General features: G+C 41.3%; 1 protein-coding gene across 1 annotated transcript; it reads right to left on the bottom strand.

Moving 5' to 3' along the window:
* Nucleotides 1–539: 539 nt before the first annotated feature.
* Nucleotides 540–22,867, bottom strand: pds5b (PDS5 cohesin associated factor B). Its single transcript, XM_028421636.1, has 35 exons — nt 22,799–22,867; nt 16,272–16,398; nt 15,802–16,005; nt 15,523–15,609; nt 13,296–13,393; nt 12,259–12,385; nt 11,759–11,839; nt 11,217–11,357; nt 10,025–10,140; nt 9,736–9,830; nt 9,446–9,591; nt 9,105–9,256; nt 7,779–7,892; nt 7,599–7,680; nt 7,440–7,488; nt 7,153–7,292; nt 6,725–6,840; nt 6,512–6,617; nt 5,957–6,117; nt 5,703–5,826; nt 5,397–5,555; nt 5,248–5,316; nt 4,909–5,045; nt 4,540–4,663; nt 4,239–4,443; nt 3,937–4,051; nt 3,705–3,837; nt 3,497–3,616; nt 3,273–3,335; nt 3,031–3,176; nt 2,810–2,882; nt 1,820–2,235; nt 1,649–1,729; nt 1,279–1,375; nt 540–1,206 (listed from the first exon to the last, which is right to left on the bottom strand). Exons 2-35 carry the CDS (start codon nt 16,377–16,379, stop codon nt 1,174–1,176), a joined length of 4,218 nt encoding a protein of 1,405 aa, XP_028277437.1. The 5' UTR covers nt 16,380–16,398; nt 22,799–22,867; the 3' UTR covers nt 540–1,173.
* Nucleotides 22,868–23,363: the final 496 nt, after the last annotated feature.

The raw sequence follows: 23,363 nt of genomic DNA, 5'->3' as shown, positions 1-23,363 counted from the left end.
CCGCAGGTGATCACAGCCGGTCATGGATCACAACCAGGAGCAGAACATGGTGTGTGGGTGTTTTTCCCATCACACTAAGCAGCACTGGAAACTTAAACGAACGTGCATAAACAACATAGAGGTGAGGTGCTCGCATATATGACACAGGAAGGACACAACTGAGCAGTGTTTAGAGGAAAACACTGAACTGTGTGGGGTTTAACTCCCTGACAGACACACACAAGGAAATCTGCTTTTTCTAATTGTTACAGGAAATTGCCAAACACATGTTTCTGCGTGAATGATAAAGGATTAAGACATTAATAGAACGCATATGCAAGTTCACAACCCTATTTTGTACAGTGCACTTGAAGGCACCATATCCAATTATGCTGACAAGACAGACTTGAAGTGAAACAAAAGAAAAAATAAATCAAACATGTCAGATTTTATAGAGAATTATATTGATACAACAGAAGGTCTGACTGGGTGGATGTGAAGCCAAGTTCATCAGCAGTGACAAACACTACAACCACAGCTGTTCATGACGTCCTTCTACCAGTACGTACAAACCTAAAAATGAGATGGACACTACAATCATTTCCAGAAGCACCTCTACATTTGGACAGGTTTCTGACATTTTTTTTAAATTTTTGGTAAAAAAAAAAAAAAAAAAAAAAAAAAAGGGTATTAATATACAGAGCTGTAAAAAGTAAAATTACACAATTAGCGTCACAGAAAAAGGTGATGGTTAATCTCTTTCGGTTTTTAAAAGTAGGACACAGAGGAACGTTTGATGAGCAATATTGCTTTATGGGAGCATTTTAATAATATCAGCGGGTCAAGGCTTTACAGCATCCGCCCAGTCAGCATCAAACACAACAACAGAACATGAAACAGACATAAGAGACTATTTACAAGAAGTGATGCTTTTTTTTTGTTTGTTTTTCTGTTAAAATTCTTTCTACTTAATGTGGCAAACGTCACGATGCAACACAAAGCAACAACCCACAGCTGATGATGCGGATGTAGTGTGCATGTGGTATATGCAAGTGTGTAAATTTGTGTAACAGTAGGAGCGTCGGCATATGAAAAGTTTAAAAAGTTCAATGTCCGTATTTTCTTTTGTGTGTCATTCCTCTATGATCTCAGAGGAGACGTGCCGTCTTCTTTTATCCTCCTCTGACTTTTAGCTCATCTTCTCCGTCCAGCTGCCTTTTTGCGACCCTGATGACAAAAACGTGTTAAAAACCGTTTTAAACAACTTCAACTCATCAAAAATGACTAAAGAATCCTCACCTTCGGTGTTGGCTCATCTTCCTGATCCTCCTCCTCTTCTTCATCTTCATCTTCAGAGTCCTCTTTAGCAGAAGCCGCCTTCGATCGCCCACCGCGCCTGAACACCACAGAGGAGGATACACAGTGAATTAGGATGCCTCCACATGTAGAGGAAAAATCAATTCAGAGAAAGTCTGACTACACAGCACTTCCACCCACAGAGGCTGCCGGTTTAATACAAAGTGTCTCAAATAGATCACCCACCAGGGCCCAAACGCAGCATCACCAGCACTTACCACACAGGCCAGTTATATACAGTTTACTTCACCAGGTTAGAGTGACATCACCTACACTAGAGACATAAACATCATAAAGCCAGAGTGCATCTTACGCTGGTTTCTTGGCAGCTGGCTGAGCTGATTTGGGTGGACGTCCTCTCCTCTTCTGTGGTGTTGACTCTGATGACTCAGAGCTGTTAAACAAAAACATTTTTCAAACATGAATCCTGTTTGGTGGTCCAAAGTCTCTGGATGCAAACGTGAAACTTCTCTGCGTCTCTCACCCTTGTGATCGCCGCGGCGCCCTGGCTTGCCTTCCTCCCTTGGGTTTCACCTCCATATTTTCACTGCTTCTGTCATCCTCATCGTCGTCGTCCTCTGCCTCCTCCTCTCCTCTCTCCTCTTCTTCCTCTTCATCCTCATCATCCTCTGGCGGAGGAGCTGCCTTCTTTCGCCCCCTCCTCCCTTTGGCAGGCGTGTCCTGACTGGGAGTTGCAGATTTTGGCGGCCGTCCTCTGCGGGCTTTTTTCGGCGGGCTGTTCTGTTCATCCTCCGGCCGATTGTCCTCATCCCACTGGTCCTCGGAGTCAGCTGCTGCAGTGGTGTTGGCAGCCGCCTTTTTACGTCCACGCTTTGGCTTGCTCTCTTGGTCGTCACTGGATGTCACACCCCGTTTGCGACCACGAGGCTTTTCCATATCCTGTAAAAGGAACGCAGTTTAAGCATTTTGTAAGACTGACAGAAAACTAGGCTACTGAGCCATAGAAGCACAAAAAATGTTGACAGACAAGTAGCAAAAAAAGCTATTTTTAAAGTAACTGGACAGACTGTAAAGAAGTTTTCCAAGAACATTTCAGGGGAAGCAGTTTAAATGGAGACCATACTGACTACATAAAAACAGAAGTAAATAAATGTATGAACGTTCAGTTTGGCAGCTGTTATTAATGATAGTTTACACACTTGACTACATGACTTCAAACCAGCTTGTGTTTGCACAGTAAAGTCACAACAGAGACACAAGGATTTATGACTGGCAGCACTCGACTGGATCACAGCAACACATCCACATTATACATTATACTACTTATCATCAGATGTTTTTGTTTACATGAGCCTTCATACTGCAGACTGCGAAAAGGCTTTTCTTATTAAGCACTTAAGCTTCTCCAGATTTTCCAATAGGTTCAAACTCTACACTAAAGATAGTGTCACTGCTGTCGACTTATGATGACTGACTTCACAGATGTAGATTAGCATATAGGATGTTTGACTACCTTGTCAACACTGTCTCCTCTCTTTCGGCTGAAGTCCTCATTTTCACTGTGATCCATCTCTGTGCTGTCATGCCTGAAAATTAGTAATCATTGTTCAATTAAATCAACCAACAAGAGACAGGATGCAAAATAAATCTAAATCTTAACATGTTGGCAGCCTGGATCTTTATTGACATGGTTTTTTGTATATTTATGAGCATGTGTGTGCATTTTATTTGTACCTGGTCTTGCTGCGCGTTGGGGAGCCTGGGTTGGAGGAGGGGTCATCGTTACTGGTAGTCTCCATGCGTGAAGCTTTACTCTGGAGCTGTTTGCCTGCCGACGATAGCGGCTTGTTCACTGCGCCCAAAACGTTAGCGGACTTTGGCTTGAAGAAGGAAGAGAGAGGCACAAACAGGAGTGAGGTTGGTTATGTAGAGATGAGAAGGGCAGCATTGCCATTAAGAGCTTTGTCTCATCTTACCTTTCCTGGTGTAAAGAACGCCTTCATCTCTGGTGGGAGATAATTTTTTGTGTTGCTGAAATTCTGAAACAAAATAATCTCATGTCAGCAGGGACATCCTTGACATCTACACAGTCAGAGAAGTTAGAGGTTCTATCGATGTAAGTTGTGGCCCAACTAGTCGCACATTTAAAATCACAAAACTTTCAAGATTTTGGAAAATGGTTAGCAGTGCCGACACTGACCTTGTCTGGTTTTGTGAAGAAGCTTGTAGGTAGCACAGGGTCTTTTGGAGACTCCAGGCTGTAGGTGGTGCTCTTTGACATGATGATGTGCATGGCTACGTCACACACTGTGTACAGTTTCTGTGAAACAATGAAGACACAAATGTCTGATTAGCAGTGACAACAATGAATAAACATATACTGGACATAGCTGCAACTTAATGCGTACCTCATTAGTTTTGGGATCACTGGGGGCCTGGGCATCTTTTGTCTGTTTGATATTTTCCACCATTTTTCTGATAAAGGCATGGCTGTTGTTCTCATTCTTGGCCATGATAATCTCAAGCACAAACCACAGAGCCCTGACGGGGTAGGGAAGAGATCAGCATTTATGACCAAGAGGTAAAACTTTTTACCAAATACTTTATCTGCAAAAAGTGTCTTTCCTACATACTACTTACTCTTTAATTTCTTTCAGCTGCTCAATGTCCTGTACTTTGACATAGTCTGGGTCGTGAGCCAGCAGGTGGATCGTGTAGGGAACCACATACTCCGGCAGCAGACAAAACAGCTTGTCTGGTGGTACACAAGGTAGATATTACACCAGTACCTAATGGCAGCAGTGTGAACAATGGCTCTCTTTGCATATCATATCCCTTAAATTATTTACGGGAAGACTTCTTTTATGCTGCTGCCTTTTTGCAGGTGCTTGTCAGTAAAATCTTCATTAAAACATTTGTCAGATTTCATTTCGTTCCCTTACCGCTGATGGCAGCATGCTGTTTGAGGTACTCTCGACGCAAGTTGACGTTTTTCACCAGGCACTGACGAGCGTGAGCCCTTCTCTCCTTAACAGGGTCCTTAGCACACAAAGCGAATATTCCCATGTATTCCAGTGGCAGACGGAGGCGGCACAAGCCTCTGTGGAGCTTCTGAGAGAAGCACTGTCGCACCTGGTAGCATTCATCCTAAAGGAAAAAAAGCACACAAAGAATAGTAATGATGACTGGAAGAAAGAAAAAAAAATAGTTAGTCGTGTATATAGAACCTCTGGCAGTTCTTACATTGATGACGAGAGCACACAGCTGATACTGCTCCAGTGTGATGATTTCATGGTAACATGGCTCCTGTGCCAGCTTCAGTAGGGCGCACGCTGCTGCGAGCCGAAGCCTTGACATGTCTGGTTTCCTGAGGTTAAGCACAAGGAGGCAGACAAGACGAGAGTAAACACAGAGTAAAGACTTCCATATTAATCTCCAAAGTGTTTACGATTAAAGCCCATCATTCCCCCAAGGGTCCTTAAAGCCCATTAAAATTCAGTGCTTCGCTGAAATATGATTCTAATCTGAAGGCAAAGCCGTCCTTAAGCAGCTCCAGTGGCTGACACACACAGGACCTCAGGTTTGTCTAAAAATTAAAAGCTTTATATTTACCCCATCCTGCCCTGCTCAGTTAGGTCTCCATCACTGTGTAGAATAGCAGTCAGCATCCTGAGGGTGGAGTTGCCCGATTTGCTCTGGTTGTTCTTGACTCCCAGTAACCACCTTACCATCAGCTTTATGCCCTGGATCTGAAAGGAGGAGAGTGCAAGGGTGCAAGGTCGATGAGTTGCAAGGCTCTGCTCTTTTACATCTTAATGCTACAAATAACATAAAATTACAATAATATTGTGGCAAGTCTGAAATTCCCCAGATTACAAAAACACACAACAGTCCACTGAGGGGCAGAGTAAGCTTAAAAAAAAAAAAAAAAAACAAGTGGTCACCACTGACCTTGGCCTGAGTCTCTGGAGACACTTCATCATCAGGAACCCAGAGTTTGGTTGTCTTCTTTCCTGGGATCTACAAACAACAAATATTTCTGTAAGCCTACTTTATTTTAGGACCACAGTTTTCCCCAGAGACATGAATGAGCCGTGTACCCTGTCATTCATGAGCAGATCCTTCACAATGAAGTTGGCGACGAGTGATTTGAGTGGTGCAGCAAACTGTTCAGGGGCCAGCTGTGCCAGGTGTCCCAGAGTGGTCAAAGGAGTGATGAGCTGCTCCAGGTTAGCAGGATCCAGGCCTTTGTGCAGAGGCTGGACAAACACAAAGACATTTCATTGGCTGTTTTATGCAGGGCTGAACATTCAATCTACGTTGCTCAGGTTCATTTTTTAAAGCCGGATTAAACTGTGCCAAAATATGTGAAATAAATTATAATAGACTGAAAAAGACAGACTGACCTCAAAGATCTGGGCAAAGTGTGTGTCTCTGTTGCTGAACATGGCATTGATGCAGTGGATGGCATACTTGGCTTGACGAGGAGGGCCTCTTTTGGCTTTGGCCTGCAGTACTGGCAGTAAAACACTAGGGGGAGCAGACAGGGGAACATCATCAAAAGAGTCTGTCCTGGTCAGTGTTAAAGTCCAGTGAAAAAGCACCGACTACAGACTAATGCTAAGCTAGGACACAAAGGAGAGCAAGTGATAAAACATACGATTTAATGTGAGGAAAACTCTCTTCCATCTTGCTTCCTGTGTTCTTGAAGATCTGAAGTGCAGCCTCAGCCACCTTCTCATCATCCATTTTCAGACAGCCCAGCAGAGACTCGAATGTCTCAGCAGAGTGGAATGCCACTGGGTGTGTAAACGACAGCACCTGTGTGGGATGAAAAATAGGTCAAACAGCTGCTTGATGCTGAACCCTTGTGTCAATCATAATCAAAAATATATTCATAATTAAATATATTTTAAGCAAACTTTAGAACCAGAAAGTCATCATTTATAATTAGCCCTCATTGTGAATGTGTTGTGTCACTGTAATGACTGCTGCTGCCAGCATCTCATTGAGGGCAGAACTGCAGGAGGGTTATTATCCATCACTGCATGTTCATTTTTCTTTTTGTCATTTCACAGTTCAGCTCCACAAGAATAGAAAAACATGGCACATTATATTTTATTGGTCAAGCTGCAGGCAGACATTCACATGAAAACCTCACAACAAACCGACAGTAGTGTGCAGATAAGGGTCGAAGAAGCTAAAATAGTTTTACCTTTAACAGCTCCAGTCCTGCCCTGATGGCCTCTTCAGTGGGAACGCCCTCCTCCTCATCATCAGCTGTTCCGTCTATAGATTTGTTTACCTGTTTTACCAAAGCACTGATAGATGATGGCAGAGATAAAAGAGAGCGATTGTAAATTGTACACTGCCACCTCTGAACAGCATCAAATCATAACAGGTATCTGTTGTCTGTGTATCAACACACCTGATGGACTCTGTGTCGATGTGTACAGGAGCAATCCTCTCCAGCAGGAACTTTACCATTTCCAGGAATGGATTGCTGGGTTGTTTGGGGCTGCCAAGCTTTTTAGTGATGTCTCGCTGAAAAGACAAACCAAAATAATGACCTCTGAAATATTCTGTCGACCTCCTCTTGACTTTAAACACATTTTTTGGACTAAAATTCCAACAAACCGTGAGGCTAATGTGTAAATAACAGCAGGTCACTAATATCTTACGTTACAGTCATAAATTCAGGCTGCTAACATACTTGATAAACAAAACATTTTATACAACCTTACTCTGCAAAATAACTCTATTAGCATCACTTTAAACAAAGCCGGGCCAGACAAGGGATGACGGCATTTCAATTAGAGGGCACTAGTCTTTGATCTCTGACATGTCAATACTCACCACACAGACTTCTGCCTGCTTGCAAGAGCAGGTGGGGCTGACCAAAGTTTCCAACTGATCTCTGATTCGCTCATCATCATCCAGGACCTGAGCCAGCTTCTTCACAAAGTCCTGAGCCTTACCCGGGTCTGGCAGGTTCCCTAGACACGCAATAAAGTATGTCAATTTTCAGTTTTTCCCCAGACTTAAGCTACATCAGCTGACACACAGATAGTTTTAATTTAAACAATTGGAGGGGGCTCAGTGGAAAAAAAAACACATTATTAAATTTGAAAAAGATGCCTTACTTGTGATCACCATGACTTTGGCGAATACTGCTCTGCTGGATGCTTCAGACTACAAAAAAAATAAATATGTTAATAATAAAATAAATGTGTTAAAAAACGGTGGACAAAAAGTTTATTTTTGCTGTACACAGATTTAAAGTCCAGGCAAGTTTAAGTTACCTTGGGTTTTTTGACAAGGTCCAGCAGGTCTTTCACGTGATTTCTCAACATATTCTGACACTTCCACATCTCATTCAAAGCTCTGCGAGGAAACCAAAATACCAGGAGTTTTTTTGTTTAAACTCAGGCTTCTAGAACACCATATATTTTTTTTATTCAAGTTGACTATGAAAGACTTACTTGACAGCATTTGTGTCCAGGGTGGCATACAGGTAGTAAAGACACTTCATTCTCTCTGTGGTTTCCAGGTTGTGAGGAACCATGTACTGGGCGAACACTCGCTCCACCAGCAACCTGAGTAAAAAAAAACATTTCATCTGCAGCAGTTCATTTCTCTTTAAGGGTCTGAGCTGAAGACTTCTGACCAACATTGATCTACTTTAACACAATGTGCACACTTAAAACCAGGAACACTACCTACTAATCTGCTTGAGGATTTATTGCACAATTTTATTGATTACATTTAAGTCTTCTTAATGGCCAGATCATAATTCTCCCACACTTACTGCATGTACATCCTGATGTCCAGGAACCAGCTGGCTGTTACTGGGTTAAGATTTAATGCTAGAGGGGACGTGCCTTTGCTGTCAGGGCACATAAACTCTAGAATGCCAGAGGAACAAAAATCATTTATTCTCCTAAATCACTTGTTAAAACTCATTTTATTGGTTTTGTAATGTGTCAAAAACTCATTTGAGTAAAAAAGAAAACGGTTCTTGTCTACATAAATAGATCAAACATGTAAATTTGACTAATGCCGGCATAAACTTGAATGGTAATATATCATATTAAAATAGCACTTTTTTCCGAGCTGAAATGTCAGTTTTTAAAGAGAGGATTTGCTTAGCAAGCACAAGTAATTCGATGCGTCCCCCCCGCTCAACTTTCACACAATAACACACATTCAATCACTCAGGAACTGCCTGCTACAACAGACTTTTCCTGTTGGCATCTGAGCAGCTCCACTGCAGCATGGTGATTTAAAGGACAACTATAACCACAGTCAGTCTTCTGCAGTTTGATTTGAGACCGCAGTGTTTCATCGTGGTGTGTGTCTTTTTTCCTTTAGTGACATTTGAAAGAACCCCCTGAGAGGTAGTGTTGGCTCTCCATGTTGAGCAACAACAAATTTTAGTGAAGTAAGCAATGCTGCAGTGTGCCGTCTGGCTGTTCAACAAGTGACCAAAAACATGTCCTACATACAGACTGCTCAGGAAAACAGCTGTGACAGCATTACATGATGATGTCCTGAGCCAGATTGGTGAAGCTACAATGACAATTCCTCTCTACAGACGAAAATACATCTGTTCTCTCATGTCTGGTTCTTCTGTGAAACACCTTCATGAGCTCACGATCTTACTCCCATCTCACAAAAGAACAAAACAAATTCACCAAACATAAACACTGTATTACCTACTACCTAACTACCTTTCTTACAGCCGCTTTTTTCTGAAGTGAATTTCTTACATTTTTAAATACAACACAAAGTAATGGTTGCACACAAACCTGTCATCGATGCTGTTCTGGTAATAGATATGGAGCAGCTTGTCTTTGATCCAAGAAATCTGCTTGGAAGCCTCCCTCCCTCCCTCTCCCTGCAGTGAATACTTCCTGTAGATCGATGCCAGGCCCATCATTGCCTCCTTACGTACACGCCACTGGCAGATAGGAGAGACATGACAACTAGTTAAAAGGAGAATTTTATAAGGACCTGCAGAAGTGTATAGTAACAAGACCGTACTGGTGGATCACTATCCCTTGCCTGTGCAGGGAACTGATGTAAAAAAATATTTTACAATTACAAATAAGTTTGCAAGTGAGACACAAACGTATTTTTCCCCACTTACCCTTTTGTCCAGCGTCCTCTCCTTCACAAAATTGAGCAATGCATCGTTGACTAGAGACAGGTCTTTCTTGGCAGCAGTTACTATAGAGACAATGACATCATGGCGGATGGCCTCCTCTGGATCATGTGATCTGACCCTCAAGAATTCTGGAAAAGAAACCAGGGATGTTAGACGACTTGTGACCTTCAGCATGATAGAAAATAAAGGGAGGGATTAATCACTACTACAACATTAATAGCAATGGTTGCTAGGTCACACAAAAGCACATCTTGAGTGTGAGTGGATTGTACCTGTGAGGTCTTTGGCCAGGTCTGGATGGTTCATGAGACAATGACTGGCAAACTTTACACACTCCAGTCTGATAGGCACATGGATGTCATTAAACCTTTGGAGGAAAAGAGATCTTAACGTCAGCATCTCAAACACAAATGAGTCAGCAGGCTAAAAAGGTTGGAAAAAATCCATACGGATTTTAACCCCTCTGAAAGAATCAAACAAAGTGTTTCAAAAAAGGTTATTTCATCATATTTCCAGGTTTTGAGGATCTGTTGATGTCAGCATCACAAAACTGGAACGCACCTTCCCAGGTAACATTGCCAGAGTGGTTTGTTCTGCGCAGCCAACTCGGAGTCCTTGGCTCCAAACATCTTAGCCAGCAGCTTCACCACCTGCAGCCTCTCATCATTATCATTACTCTGCAGACACAGGAGAGAGAGAGAGAGAGAGAGAGAGAGAAAAATGATGTACCGAATTCAGCTGTGCCATTTGGACAGCTGCACCAACTCATTTACATTGACTACATTAGAAACATTACCATTTTCATAACACACAATGGCAGCAGTTTCTCTGGTATTAATCTTGTTTTAGAATGAGCTACGGTATAGAAACAACAGCAGAGACGAGGTAGGAAACGGGAAAAAGCAAAGATGAAAGAAGCAGTAGGGAGAGAAAAAAAAGAAACAAGGATAGATGAAGATGAAATGAGCGGGGGTGAGAGAGAGAGAGAGAGAGAGAGAGAGAGAGAGAGAGAGAGAGAGAGAGAGAGAGAGAGAGAGAGAGAGAGAAAAAAAAATCAGTGAGCATGAGAGAGACAGAGAGAGTGTATAATCTGTAGCAGAGAGATTTTATCGCAGCTATTATTTTGAGGAGACAGCAGTGATCTACACTCCCTCTGAACAGTTAATGAGCGTTATCCATCAGCAGGATGCCTTTATGAGACACTGCAGAAGCAACATTATGCTGACTGGCTGACTGCTTTATCTTTCTAATATGAATCAACAAACCTGCAGAGAACGAGAAAACGTGCAGTTGGGTGGGTAATGGGTCAGAAGACTCAGGTTTGTAGTTTGCATAAACAACTGGGTAATATCAATACTACAGGAACCAGTGTGTCAATTTTAAGGGGGTGTCTATTAACAGAAAATACATTTAGTGTTCATAATTATTCAAAAGTCGTTGGTGTATAATCACCTGTAACTACAAATTGTTTTGTGAGCTCAGAATGAACATTCTGTATCTATAGAGTCCTCCTTCAGAAAGCCATTTCCAGAAGCCAGCAACAAAGGGGGCCTCTTTAACTAGCAAGCTACAGTTAGTGGTACTGTTGCATCAGTTGGAGGTAGCTACTCAAGCCTGATGGCCACTGTAGGTTTTACTACATGCTTTGAAAAACTCCTGTGTACCTTATAACCATCCACACATTATGACCATTTTAAGATAAGATAAGATACAGTTAAGCACACTGAAGGGCTTAAAGTGTAAATTTCCATACCTTGAGTTTAAACTCCAGCTGTGGCAGCACTGAGAGCAGCAGGTGACTGTCTATGTTGTAAAGCTCCAAGATGAGGTCAAAGACATGTTCAGACAGATCACTGACCGAGGTCTTTCCCAGCATCAGTACCTGGTTGAAAAACTGACAGAGTTGAAGGAATAAGGGTTACTACTAAAATCCTCGATCATCTTGCAACACAAACTGCCTTCCTTTAGACATATGGGTCCTTCTTTCCATGATATAGACACGTGTAGAATATCGTCTGTCAGGAGAAAGTAATGATGACCACCACAAGTTATTTACTGATGTGAAAGAGCTCTCTGTGGTTACAGGTAAAAAGGCATGTGACAACTTTTCTGGATTTGCGATGAAATTGGTTTTTAGCTTCATGATTTGCTCAGATATGAACCTCGAGCAGTGCCAAGTCATTTCTAGCATGGCTGCCCCTGATTCAAATACCGCCAGTGTTATCATCATGCTTCTCCGAACATGCTACATGACATATATGTTTAATGGTAAAAAGTGCAAAGAAATCATCTTACATTGGTAATGTAAGGCTCGATAGCCTGAGCGGTCCTCTTCAGCAGAGCTTTTGCCAGGTCATACGCTTGTTTATTCAAATTCTAGACAGTCAGAGGAAAAAACAACATATCAGAAAATAGATGTCAGGATGGGAAAAGCTGCGAAATAAACATAGAAATAAGGGTGTAGCACATTGTTCCATTGTCTTTTACTCTGTACAATCCCATAAGGATTCTTGTCTAAGTTATAGATGTTCACACATTGTGCACAAACTTAAGTAGCATTACTTCTTCTCACCTGCAGGGGTCTCACTGAACTGTGGGGTATGGAAAATTATATTGCCCTCAGTCTACTGACAATATCAAGTCACTTAGAGCTGTCTCACCGAGCATCACCTTTCATACTGATACTATACATGTGTCTGAATATAAATGGCTATATTTATAAAGCACCAATCCAATGATCTTTACACACATATACAGACACAGTGTGCTGTTTTTATGTGTGCCTGAGGACATACCTTGTGTGCTGGCACCAGATTGACCAACACTGTGTCCAACAGCTCCTGTGATACAGTGTCTCCCTCACAGATGATGGAGCTCATCAGGTCTACCATATGCATGTGCACTTTCTGGTTGTGGCCGTTGCTAGGGAAACGGGGCACAAAAGGTAAAAGATCAAGGAGGGCAAAGATGTTTGGTAAATAAGATATTCAACACTGGTTCCTATTCAGGCAGCAACTCAAAATATTATGGGTTTAAATAAAACATGTCAGCTATTGGCAGTGTGTTTACTTCAGATATCTGGCTCGAGAGTGTGTAACAGCTTACTGCACTGTGGCTCAAATTGTGTCACCGCATTTGTTGTTTTCATTTGCTGGATGTCTGATTTTAAAAAACAGACTAGCCTCACACAAACAGACCATGTGACTGTGAAGATGTGCTGATCAGACAAGAGGGGTGGGTGTATGTGGAGGTGCAGCTTATTACCTACATTTGTATCTTGGTGACTGCTGCCCTCCACACTATTAGGCATTTCTAGTCTCATTACCTCACATTCACTACAAATGTCACTTACACACACACACACTCATGCACACACGCAGAGGCTGCAATCACATACACCTCCTGGCTTTCTGCAAATATTTCCTATGGAGAGTTCTTTAGATTCTTCCTATGTGGTAAAAAAGCACTGTGTTGGCACAACCTTGACACACACAAACCAGACTTTTCTTTTTTTTTTTACACAAATGGCAAAGAGCCAATTGCTGTACTGCAGAATTCAACCCTCAAGGTTGTTTTCAGCACAGTGAAATAGAGAGGGGGGTTAGGAGTGGAAAAAAAGAGCAGAGGAGGGAGGGCAATCAAAGAAAAACGACTGGACTGCTACTGGGCGCTTTCATGACAGATCGAGGCGTTAGAGACGCAGCAGCTCAGCTCTGTCATTAAGGACTGCTGCAGCACAAACAAAGCAATGCATGTGGGGAGATATGACATCTGGGCACACATAGCACTGTGTGGTGAATATGGAGATAGGCTTTGATAGAAAGGGACTTACTTGATAACCTGGAAGAGTGTCCTGTAAAGCTGGGTGAAAATCTCATTACTGTCTTCAAGCTCAAAGCAGATATTGTAGGACTTCACCCAAGCTATGTTCTGAAAAGCAGAGGGAGGGAAGTAGGTTGGTAACATTGGTGGTGGTATAATTTACAATATATATATGCTGAAGAGAAAGGTGCAACATGACAACAATGTTTGTTTTTTTGAGCTCAGTTTTTACACTCTTCCACCAAAACCTGAGCAAAATATCTTAGCACTTATAAGCTTAGTGTTAATATAGATGCTTTGCAATGGTAACATCTAGCTGCTGCAAGCACTATTGGAGTGGTGAATCGAAACAGTCAAGCTAAATGCCTGACAGCCAGATGGAGCTACAGATTCAGAAGATGACTCAATGTATGTTTAGCACTATGCATAAGTAATCTCCTAATGTACATGTACTACATATATCATACAAAAATGTAGATAAATTAAATAAACCAGAGTGAATTCTTTGCAAAAAAAAACTTTTGCCTGCTTTGTTTTCCAATCCATGTTAAATAAAACCTAACGGCTAATAACAGCATTAAACTGCGACGGTTCCACCACCTCACATCTATTCAAGACTGTCTATTTATAGTCTCTATATAATGCTCCTTTTCATTTACAACTTAATATTCATTCATTTATAAACAGAAGACTTCCAGCATGACTTAAGTGTCCCCTGCTTTCTTCTGGAAATAGCTGCTAAAAAATTAATCAAAAACCAAACACATGCAGGATGAAGGAAAAAGCCTTCTACAGTGTGAGACAATATTCTTACTGTCTATTTTAAAACAGACTTTTGATAGAGTCTACTGAAACCTGAGGGAGATTAAAAACAAACTGCCAGATTGCTGTCGATATAAACATGTTTCCTAGGAGTTCAGCCGCAAAGTGAGAAAGTACATGCAATGCTGTCACCACCGCTTCCTCCTTTCCATCTCTGCACTAATCTTCTACATCAGTAGAAGTTACATAAGACCTAGAATACATTAGTAAACTTATTCAGAGATCAGAGGTCAAATTGTGCAAAAATTCATATTCAGACAGATAAAATTACTAAAGCTGATTTGCAGAAAATGGGCAACAATCCCAAAAAAAATAGACACGTAACAGAAGAGCACAGTTGGCCCTGTTGCCATTTATAAAAGGTAAAATTAAAGATTATTCCAGAGACTACAGAGAAAAATCAACTTCAGGCTCACTCACTTTCCTGACATGGACATTTTTAAATTAGCTGAGTAAATATTAAAAGCAATATTAAGAGATCTAAACATATTAAAGTACAAATTATTTCTAGAGTAAGAGTAAAGTGGTAATTTTTAAAGATTATCCAACTGAGAAAGTCTTCAGGGACTTCATTAAAGGAAGGTTAATTATCCTGGATTTATTTCTGGCTTAACTAAATATAAAATTACATTGGATCAAATACTTTTTTTAAGAATAAAATCCCACATCAGACTCCTTTTTCAAATTAGATTCACTTCTCCTGCCTAATAATAGTCATTCCAAAATTAAACTTCTTGGACACACTATGTATGTTAAGGTGGCTTTAGTGCACATTAGCTTTCAGTGTGCTTACATATCTGGCTGATTTAAAGGTGAGCACGGTGATACAGGATGAATGTATACACCTTCATTGCAGTGTTGCTCAAACAATGTACTAAAGTGAAAATAGGTACATGCAAGTTTAAACAAGGACTTCATTCAGTCAAGCAGTAACAATGTTTTTTCCTGTCTTTTTATTGCCTCATTATAAACGTGGGCACTGGAGCAGCTTTTAATAACAAGTTCTGATTTCTTGAGTGTGTTTTACGACACTGTGCTCCAGGTATGGAAATGGAATTACTTTAGTTACTTCTTTAGTTAGTCACTACTAATAATGGTTGAATACTGGATATGTATTGGTCCAACTTCCCCCTTTCCACTTCTTATTTAAACAGATTTCACTGACTATAGCATGTCATTGAACCGGCTTTCACCATTTCCATGAAGACTCACAATTATACCTTAAATTTGAGTCTTAATTTTAATCGTTTAATTCTGTTGTACTGTGTACAATGACAATAAGGTCCTATTCTATTAAAAAATGAAAATGTGTCTAGAGAGCGCTACTTGACAAGAAACAATACTCAGAAGTAGGACCCGATTTAAATTCAATAAAATAACACCTTCACTCAATCCATGCAAACACTGTTACATACCTCCAGCAGATAGAAGTATCTGTTAAACTGCGCGCTCTTAGTGTCCTCCAGTCCTTTGAGCTGTCGTGTGATGAACATGAAAATGTCCTAAAGACAAGAAACAAACACGCACTGTGAAGCCTGCATGTGCACAGATGTAGCCATTAGCTAACTCCAGTGCGAGTTCATAATACAAACACAGGGATGTTTGCAGGCGAAAATGTTCTGAATGATTAACAAGTTACAATACCTACGCAATACACACAGACATAGTATTTAATTCATGAGACAGCATCGCACCTTGAGTTTATCTGGGGATGTGTAGGGCGCCTCTGGGGCGTAAATCCTGAAAATGTCTGCCAGACAGCAGGCCACCAGTAGACGCACGTCTTTGTCAGGATGTTTGAGAAAAAAGTCTGAGGCCAGATGGAGGGCCAGGTTCAGGTACAGCTCCTTCTCTTCTTCAGAGTCCTGGTCCATGTCCATGAAAGTCTTTACAACCATCTGGAACAAGGGGGTGGAGTGCATTGAATGGTGTGCCAGAGGTTAATGAGGTCTTTTGGTAGCATTACAAAGAAAAAAACCTTAATTTCAATAATGAATGAACACATTTCAGACTAAACGGTAAAGCAGTGATGACCATCTAATCTAAGCCTTCAGCAATGTGAGGGTGTAATACTGAGAAGGCTGAAAAATTCCTCCTAATGTATGCAGCCACAGAATAAACAGGGGAGAGACATGGCTGCACCAGATTGGGTGTAGACACTGACCTTGAGCCTGCGGACCATTTCCTCTTTGGAGATTTTGTCTGAGATCTCCTTGACCCCAGGAGGGTAGGTCACCTTCCCGTCTGCGGCTCGAGCTTTAGAGTGAGCCATCCTCTTAGCTCTTCACTGCCTGAGGACAGAGAGAAAATCTCCATTTAGACAAGACCAACAAGGAAGAAGTGACAGAGAGAGCATAAGGGGGAAAACAGAGTACCGGTACCTTGAAACTTGCTGAGTATCAATGAAAGAAAGCAGGAAAAGCACAACGCTAGCTATTTGGAACCTGAGGAAAACCTTTTTAATACTTGAAAGCTTCTGAAAAAAACCTGCAACAGTGCAACCTCTGAAATATTCAGAGCACAGTAATACCTTTCTACAGGCCAAGTCCAGGATGAAATTGCTGCTTTCAGAGAGGAGGGCTGTGAGTGGCTGCTACCATTGTGCTCCTTTTATTACCATGGCATATAGCATTTCACCCATTTCATGTATGGGGTTTTCACATGAAGCAAAATGTACTATGACTTGCAATCAAATGTTTATGTAATTTTCTTTGCTCTTTGCTCATTCCCAAAGCCTGCTAAACAGACCTTGCTTTCTGTCCATTAATAGTATTAGAAGCAGCAACATGGCCTCATTCTTCCTCTACATCTCCTTTTGTAAGAAAACCAAACCTGACTCAGCTTATATACAAGGCCATAGTGATAGTAGAGGATTTTATGAATATCTAAGCCCTTTAAACATGTGGTGCAATGAAATATTTAAAACGCTATCACCTGCAGCTCCGAGTCGGAAGCAAACTTACAGAAAAGATTCTGGTGATTTGCAACAAACCAACTCTAATCAACAGTTGTATGTTAAATTATTTATATCAACTGAAAGTTTTGTCTGTTGTCTGATTAATGAGCCCTCTACAAGCCTGTGCCTGTACCACTACCCAAACTGTTTTTTTGTTTATTATCATTTTGACACAAATCAGTGCAGCTAAACACCCTGAGTGTGACCTCATCAGGAGCCACTATTATATTTTGGCTGTAAGGATTGGCTGGAGCAAAGTGTGTCAGTGTCACAGAGAGCAGAGGCCCTCCCACTATAAATAGGACTTTCACTGCACTGAGAGTCATTTACACCGCTCACCTCTTTCTCACACTAAAGCTGCTCAGAACTACGGCTACATTCAGACTACCAGGCTGAAGCAACTTAATTCGATTCTTTTGGGTAATGTGACTCAAATCAGATTTCTCCAGTTCTGTCTGGACACAAATGTGATTGTCAATCCTGATTTTTAATCTGACTTGAGTCACTTCAGAATGCTTTTCAAAATCTGATATATCTGCTTAGTGGCCATGTGACATGAATGAGAACAGTCAAGCAGGAATCCATGAGGCTTTTTGCCAATATGCATTGTCATTATTAATCTGCACTCGACATGTGGTATCAAACCACATGTAAACAGAGGAGGAAAGCAGCACAGCAGTGCCAACAACAGCACCCCAAACAGCAGAGGCAAACAGTTTCGCTTTTTCTTTCTCCTTCTTTTTCCTGTTTGCTGTCCCCTGAAGCGCAACATCCAGAAATGCACTGCAGTCTCTCATTTCCATTTCTCCTAACATGAGCCACATTCGACAGGTTTAGTCTCAAACATTACATTTTCTGTTACTGATGAAACAGATCATCTGTGCGAGAGAATTAAAGTGCAGGTGTGGGGTGTTTCAGAGGACAGTGGTGTTCACAAGTGCAAGTCTGATGAAAGACACTTATAATTATGAACTGTCAGGAGGACAAATCTCATATGTCTTTAGAATAGGGGTAGAACGGTTCACTAAATCCACGGTTCGGTTCGTATCACGGTTCTGAGGTCATGGTTTTTGGTTTAGTTCGGTTCACAATGTTGAGGTTTTTTCTACTTTTAACACTCTGGAAATACCATAGATGAGCACAAAATATATATCCTAATTATCCAACATTCAACATATTTAAGAATCAGTTCAGTGTGTGACACTGGGGGTGTCAACAGCTAGTGATCCTGGCCGATTGTTACAAGTGTTTCCCCACCATTATATCAGGTTAAGTCAATTTCATTTCTTTTTTAATTTCTATATAGCACCAGATCATAACAGAAGCCATTTAAGATAACATTTCCTATATAACAGGTCTACAACTTGTTCTTTTATTAACCAAACTAAACAGCTCATGTTATTTATCTTATTTACATGGCAGCATGTCATTTCTGTCTCTGCATGGTTGTGCATTTACAATTCACCGCTGCTGTCTGCGCACAGAGGCATGATGCATGTACACACACATACACATGCGCAGACACAGACACACAAACACAGACACGTGCGCACATACTCCAACCATCGGACAGTGAACGACATGCTAGTTGGATAGACTGAACTCTATGACTACACTAAGCTATGCAATGCTAATGGTACTGATGTCCGTGGTTTTCTTTTTATTTTTGTCATTGAAATATGCTATTTACATCCCGCCCGTGAGAATTGACAGGACCTTCGGCAGCTTTGTGCACGATTGGACGCAGAGTGCTGTGGGTCTCTCTGCTCTGCCTGCAGCTGAACCTGCTGCATGAAGCTACAGAGAGACTGACCGGCTGTGAGTGCGTTGATGCAGGGGAGGAGCTCACGGTCGCTGCTTGTCGAGGACAGTAGCCTGACTGCAGAATGATACGTGCTTTCACGTCAGTCTCCAAAAGTCACCAGAGAGAGTCACTAGTTGCTTTTGATTAAAAAAAGTCCCTGTATTATTTTATGCGCATGTCCAGAACCGAACAGAACATGCGCCCCGAACCGAAACAAGTGTACCGAACGGTTCGGATTTTTTTTCCTGAACCGTCCCACCCCTACTTTAGAACAACAACATGTGGCTAGTAATGTGAACATAGCCCAAGTAAATACCTCAAAGTACTCCTTGAGAGAATTTGTTCTGTCTCACGCTGGGAAATATTAGCTCCCAGATTACCAGACAGTGATAAAATAAATGCTGAAAGCAGCTTGCTGCAGCACAAACAGACTAAATGGAGATCCCTCTAAGGGCCTTATGAGATGGCAAGGCATTTATTCCACTCAGTCATAGTCTAAGTCATTGGCGTTTTGGTCACTCAATTTGATTACACCAACTTGGTGCAAGTTCTGCATCAGGGAACAACATCCTAGTGTGGTCCATAATCTCTTGGCTAGATGACAAAGAAGCTATCCCTGGGTTGCCTAACAGACAGACTCATCTGTTATTTGAGTCAACAGCCAAGAGAGTTGGATCAAGGGACTCGATGGAACTTTGTTTTGAGAACTTTTTGAATGATTTTGCTCTATAACGGTGTTTCAACAGCATAGCAACACTCTCTAGTAGAAATACCTCCTTAGTTACAAAAGCTTATTTAAACCAGAGCAGCAAGACTCCTGCTGCACCGACTACAATGCTAATTGGAGGAAAACTTAGTGGAAAGCAAGAAACAAATGCTATGAGAGCAAACAGAGCTTGCAAACAGTTTGTCTCTGCAGGCTGCAGATATTTTCTTCTTTGATATGTGTTAACAATGCTTTAACAAAACAGGAATGAAATTTGAAGTAGTTGCTCTCAAGGCAACAGCATCTCCACCATCACAGCTCCCACTTTCTCACTGAAATCTCAGCACAATTATCTGCTCTAGTCAAACTTCATCTCAATCTGATTTTACACAGACTTTGTAGTAAAGAGCAGGATGAAGTCAGCTTAGCTATTTGCATTTTCGCACACAGTCTGAATTTTTTTAGCACAGGTGTTTGTGTGGAAGGTGCTAAAGAAAATAATCTGTTGCTTACAAGTGATATGCAAATAACTCTAAAACAACAATTTTAGAGTGGTGTTTGAAGACAATAAGATGTCCTCAGATCTCCGTTTTATCTCACAGTTTATAGACAACATAATCAAGGAAATAAGCAGCAGATCAGCCGATAAGGGAAATTATTGTTACAGCCTTGCATCGCTCCATTGTTTTTGCTTAACTATATCACATTCAGTAACTGAGTATTTTAAATCGGTGGCAAAAAGGGACTCTAATCTTCTCAAAATGTGACTACTGTGTGCTACAACTTCAGTAAAACAATTAGTAAGTGTTGGTGGATGTTAATGGAAAAAGCAAAATGCAGGATTTCTCCAAGTATGGTCAAAAATTGAAGCTTGACATATCAATTTAAATTTATTTCAATGTTTAGCAATGAACTGCTTGTATTGTTGCAATAAAGCAGAATTTTGGCTACTAAACAACTAAACAAAGATGACAAGCAACAAGCATTATATAAACAGGCAGTTTAACTCCAGACCTGCTTTATCATGGAGGAATAACTGATTATTATGAAGCCGTCTAGGTCAGTAGGTCTGCTGTTTGACAAAAGGTGCTTCATTTCAAGGGCTGACCAAAATATTGAGTATGAATCACAACCAAACAATTTTCTGTAGCTCTACTTTTACAAACACACACACACACACACTGGACACTGGCAGCCTGCCAAATTGCTTGATTCTGACCTTCTTTTCTACCCCACAGCTGCTGCCAAACTCCAGTCCATCCCTCTCTCATTCTATCACACTGACACGCAGAGCAGCACACTAACAGCCAATCACAGCATGTTATTTCTCGGCCTGGGGTGCCTGAGTGGGTACCATCCACTGCTGAATCTTTCAGAGGAAGCTGCAGTAAATAATCACAAAGAGGCATGCTCTACCCAAGACTCACCCCATTTAACGTAGGATACTTGAATTTATGTCTGGTTTTATCACAGGCAAACACATTTATCACAGGCAAACACATTTACATCCCTCCCTTCAATCCATTTGCTCCCCAGCTGCTGGCCAAAAATACAAAAAACAATTCTTGTTACCTAATCTGAACCTTGCCAGAGACGTCCCTGATTTTTAACCCTGCAGATGATCACTGTAAAGGGGGTGAATGTTTGCTAGCAAGAGTGAGGACTGGACACCAGCTGGCCTGGCTACAAGGGTGAACTCAATGACCTCCATATGGGCACAAACACAAAGCGAGGGAAACTGGCCCAACAGGGAAGCCCTGTCAAAAAGTTTAGTTTTCTCAGATGATATAAAATGGAAAACATTTTCAGAGCAGAGCATCTCTGCCACATCTAAACCACTGACGGCTTTCCAAGAATAAGAATGAAGCAGAGGAGGACTGAAACCAGTCCAAAGGTGGTGAGAATGAGACAAAAAGGTTGAAGGATGAAACTCCAAAGCAGCAGAAAGGCAAGAAAAGCCATCAACAAACATCATTCAATCACTACTGATTAATGGGCCTCTTCACATGAAGTAAAAAAATAAATTACCAAATAGAATTTTACTTATTTTTTCCCCAGCCTGCTTTAACATTTTAAAACAACCATAAAAGCCCTATGAATCATTAGTTGCTTTGGTGTCAAATGAAAAGCACAAAAACATCAATAAAGTCCAAATAAGTGCTACAGGACAAGGATATAAGAATATAAATCAGACACAGTGTTAAACGGCCATATAATCCTATGATTCACACATTTTAACCACGTCCTGACAGCTGTCACAACAAAAACACTGCAGCACCACAGAAGTGACTGTGCTACATAACCCCACAAAATAACATAACAGTCCTAATTTGAAGAGTCTTCTAGTCTTTGTTATCCGTGCACTCGCTGCTCCACGTTGTACTAATAACAATTATAGTTGTGTGCAAACTTTCAATCATGCATAGCTCTTAAGCCAAATGCGTATATATTACTCATGTATTCGTGCATTTGCGCCACTAACCATACACCCCCCGTCCGAAAACGGTCTTTCTGATTAAAAATAAAACCTGGTAGTTGATAGTACGAGTCAATGATACTGAAACGGGAATAGTTTACTATACTATATATAGCGCTGGGTTTGAATTTATATCCACTCCATAGTTGATACGTGTTAATAAGCAGAAAAGACTTTATGAATAGATGGCATTGTTATGGTACAGCAGCATGTCAGGGCCAGAGACTGTAGTAAAGCCAGACAGCCTTGTTGCTGTAATGTTAACCGTGGCTAATATAGCTAGCTACAGTTAGCTAGCTGCGAAGCATGCTAACGACTACACTGACTAGCGTGCCCCGGCTAACGTTAGCAGCAGCAATCTCAGTGACAGAGGGCGGACAGATCGTAAATGAACAAAACACCCCGGTGAACTACCGCTATTTTGTGCTCAATCTCCCGACCCCGGTCACACAACCAAATTGAGTTACTGTTTTATTAAAGCTACCGGACACTAAGCCAAGCGGGTATGCTAGTATTTCACTAGCTAACATTTTTTTGCGTTGCAGCACCAGGTTTAACCAGCGCTGTGAATCGGACAAGGCATCCGTGAACACAGACGAGCGAGGCGGGCTGCGATCCGCCTTTCAAGTGCTGGAAACCGGACTACTCTGCGAATACATCCTGGGTCATACCTATTTTTTCGCAACGGCACCTGACAATTCTACGAGTTTACAATCAAAAACGATTTGTAAATGTGTGCATTTTCTTACCTGTTACGGTGAATTGTGATAAATCGTGTCCTCCTCTGCAGCTCTCTTCCCCCTCCTAGCTCCAAAATGGCGCCAATATGTATAGATTCAGTGCCCATGAGTACAAACCATGGATGAGTGCGTAGCGCCACCTATGGAGCGAAAGCAGCTAGGACAGCTGAGCCCTTCAAGTGTTGTTCATGCTATTTTAATGTGAGCGAATACAAGTTGATTTTCCAAGATTGATTAAAGTCCGAATACATATATATACTGACTTAATGGCGTATACCCCACGATAATAGTCAAACATGTATCAAACGCACCTCGCCATTTTTCTCTTTGAAGGCTTGTAGCACATCGTGGCCGGTATTCCGACAGCACCTGAACGCACCCACATCCCGTGATTCAGAAGAGGGTTTTTGTGAGAAAATGATCTCACAAATGAGACAGCATCACAATAAACACAATGTTCTAATTAGGGAGCCATTCAAACTATATTTAAAACCCATTTAGCTACACTGAATAGCGCCATTCATGTTTTTTAAAGGATTCCTTGACGATTAAAAAATGTGTTATGTCGAGTCAG

This window comes from Parambassis ranga, chromosome 14 (assembly GCF_900634625.1).
Source record: "Parambassis ranga chromosome 14, fParRan2.1, whole genome shotgun sequence".
In the NCBI taxonomy this organism is placed as follows: domain Eukaryota; kingdom Metazoa; phylum Chordata; class Actinopteri; family Ambassidae; genus Parambassis; species Parambassis ranga.
The sequence above is the reverse complement of the archived record's forward strand: the minus strand, read 5'-3'. Positions and strand labels throughout refer to the sequence as shown.

What these genes read in the sequence shown, in the direction of transcription:
- pds5b (XM_028421636.1), bottom strand. Translation starts at nt 16,379, where the DNA reads ATGGCTCACTCTAAAGCTCGAGCCGCAGACGGGAAGGTGACCTACCCT. An exon ending in AGAGGACGCTGGACAAAAGG is followed by an intron (nt 9,257 to 9,445) that starts GTAAGTGGGGAA and finishes CCTATCTGCCAG; the next exon opens with TGGCGTGTACGTAAGGAGGC. An exon ending in ACAGCATGCTGCCATCAGCG is followed by an intron (nt 4,052 to 4,238) that starts GTAAGGGAACGA and finishes GTGTACCACCAG; the next exon opens with ACAAGCTGTTTTGTCTGCTG.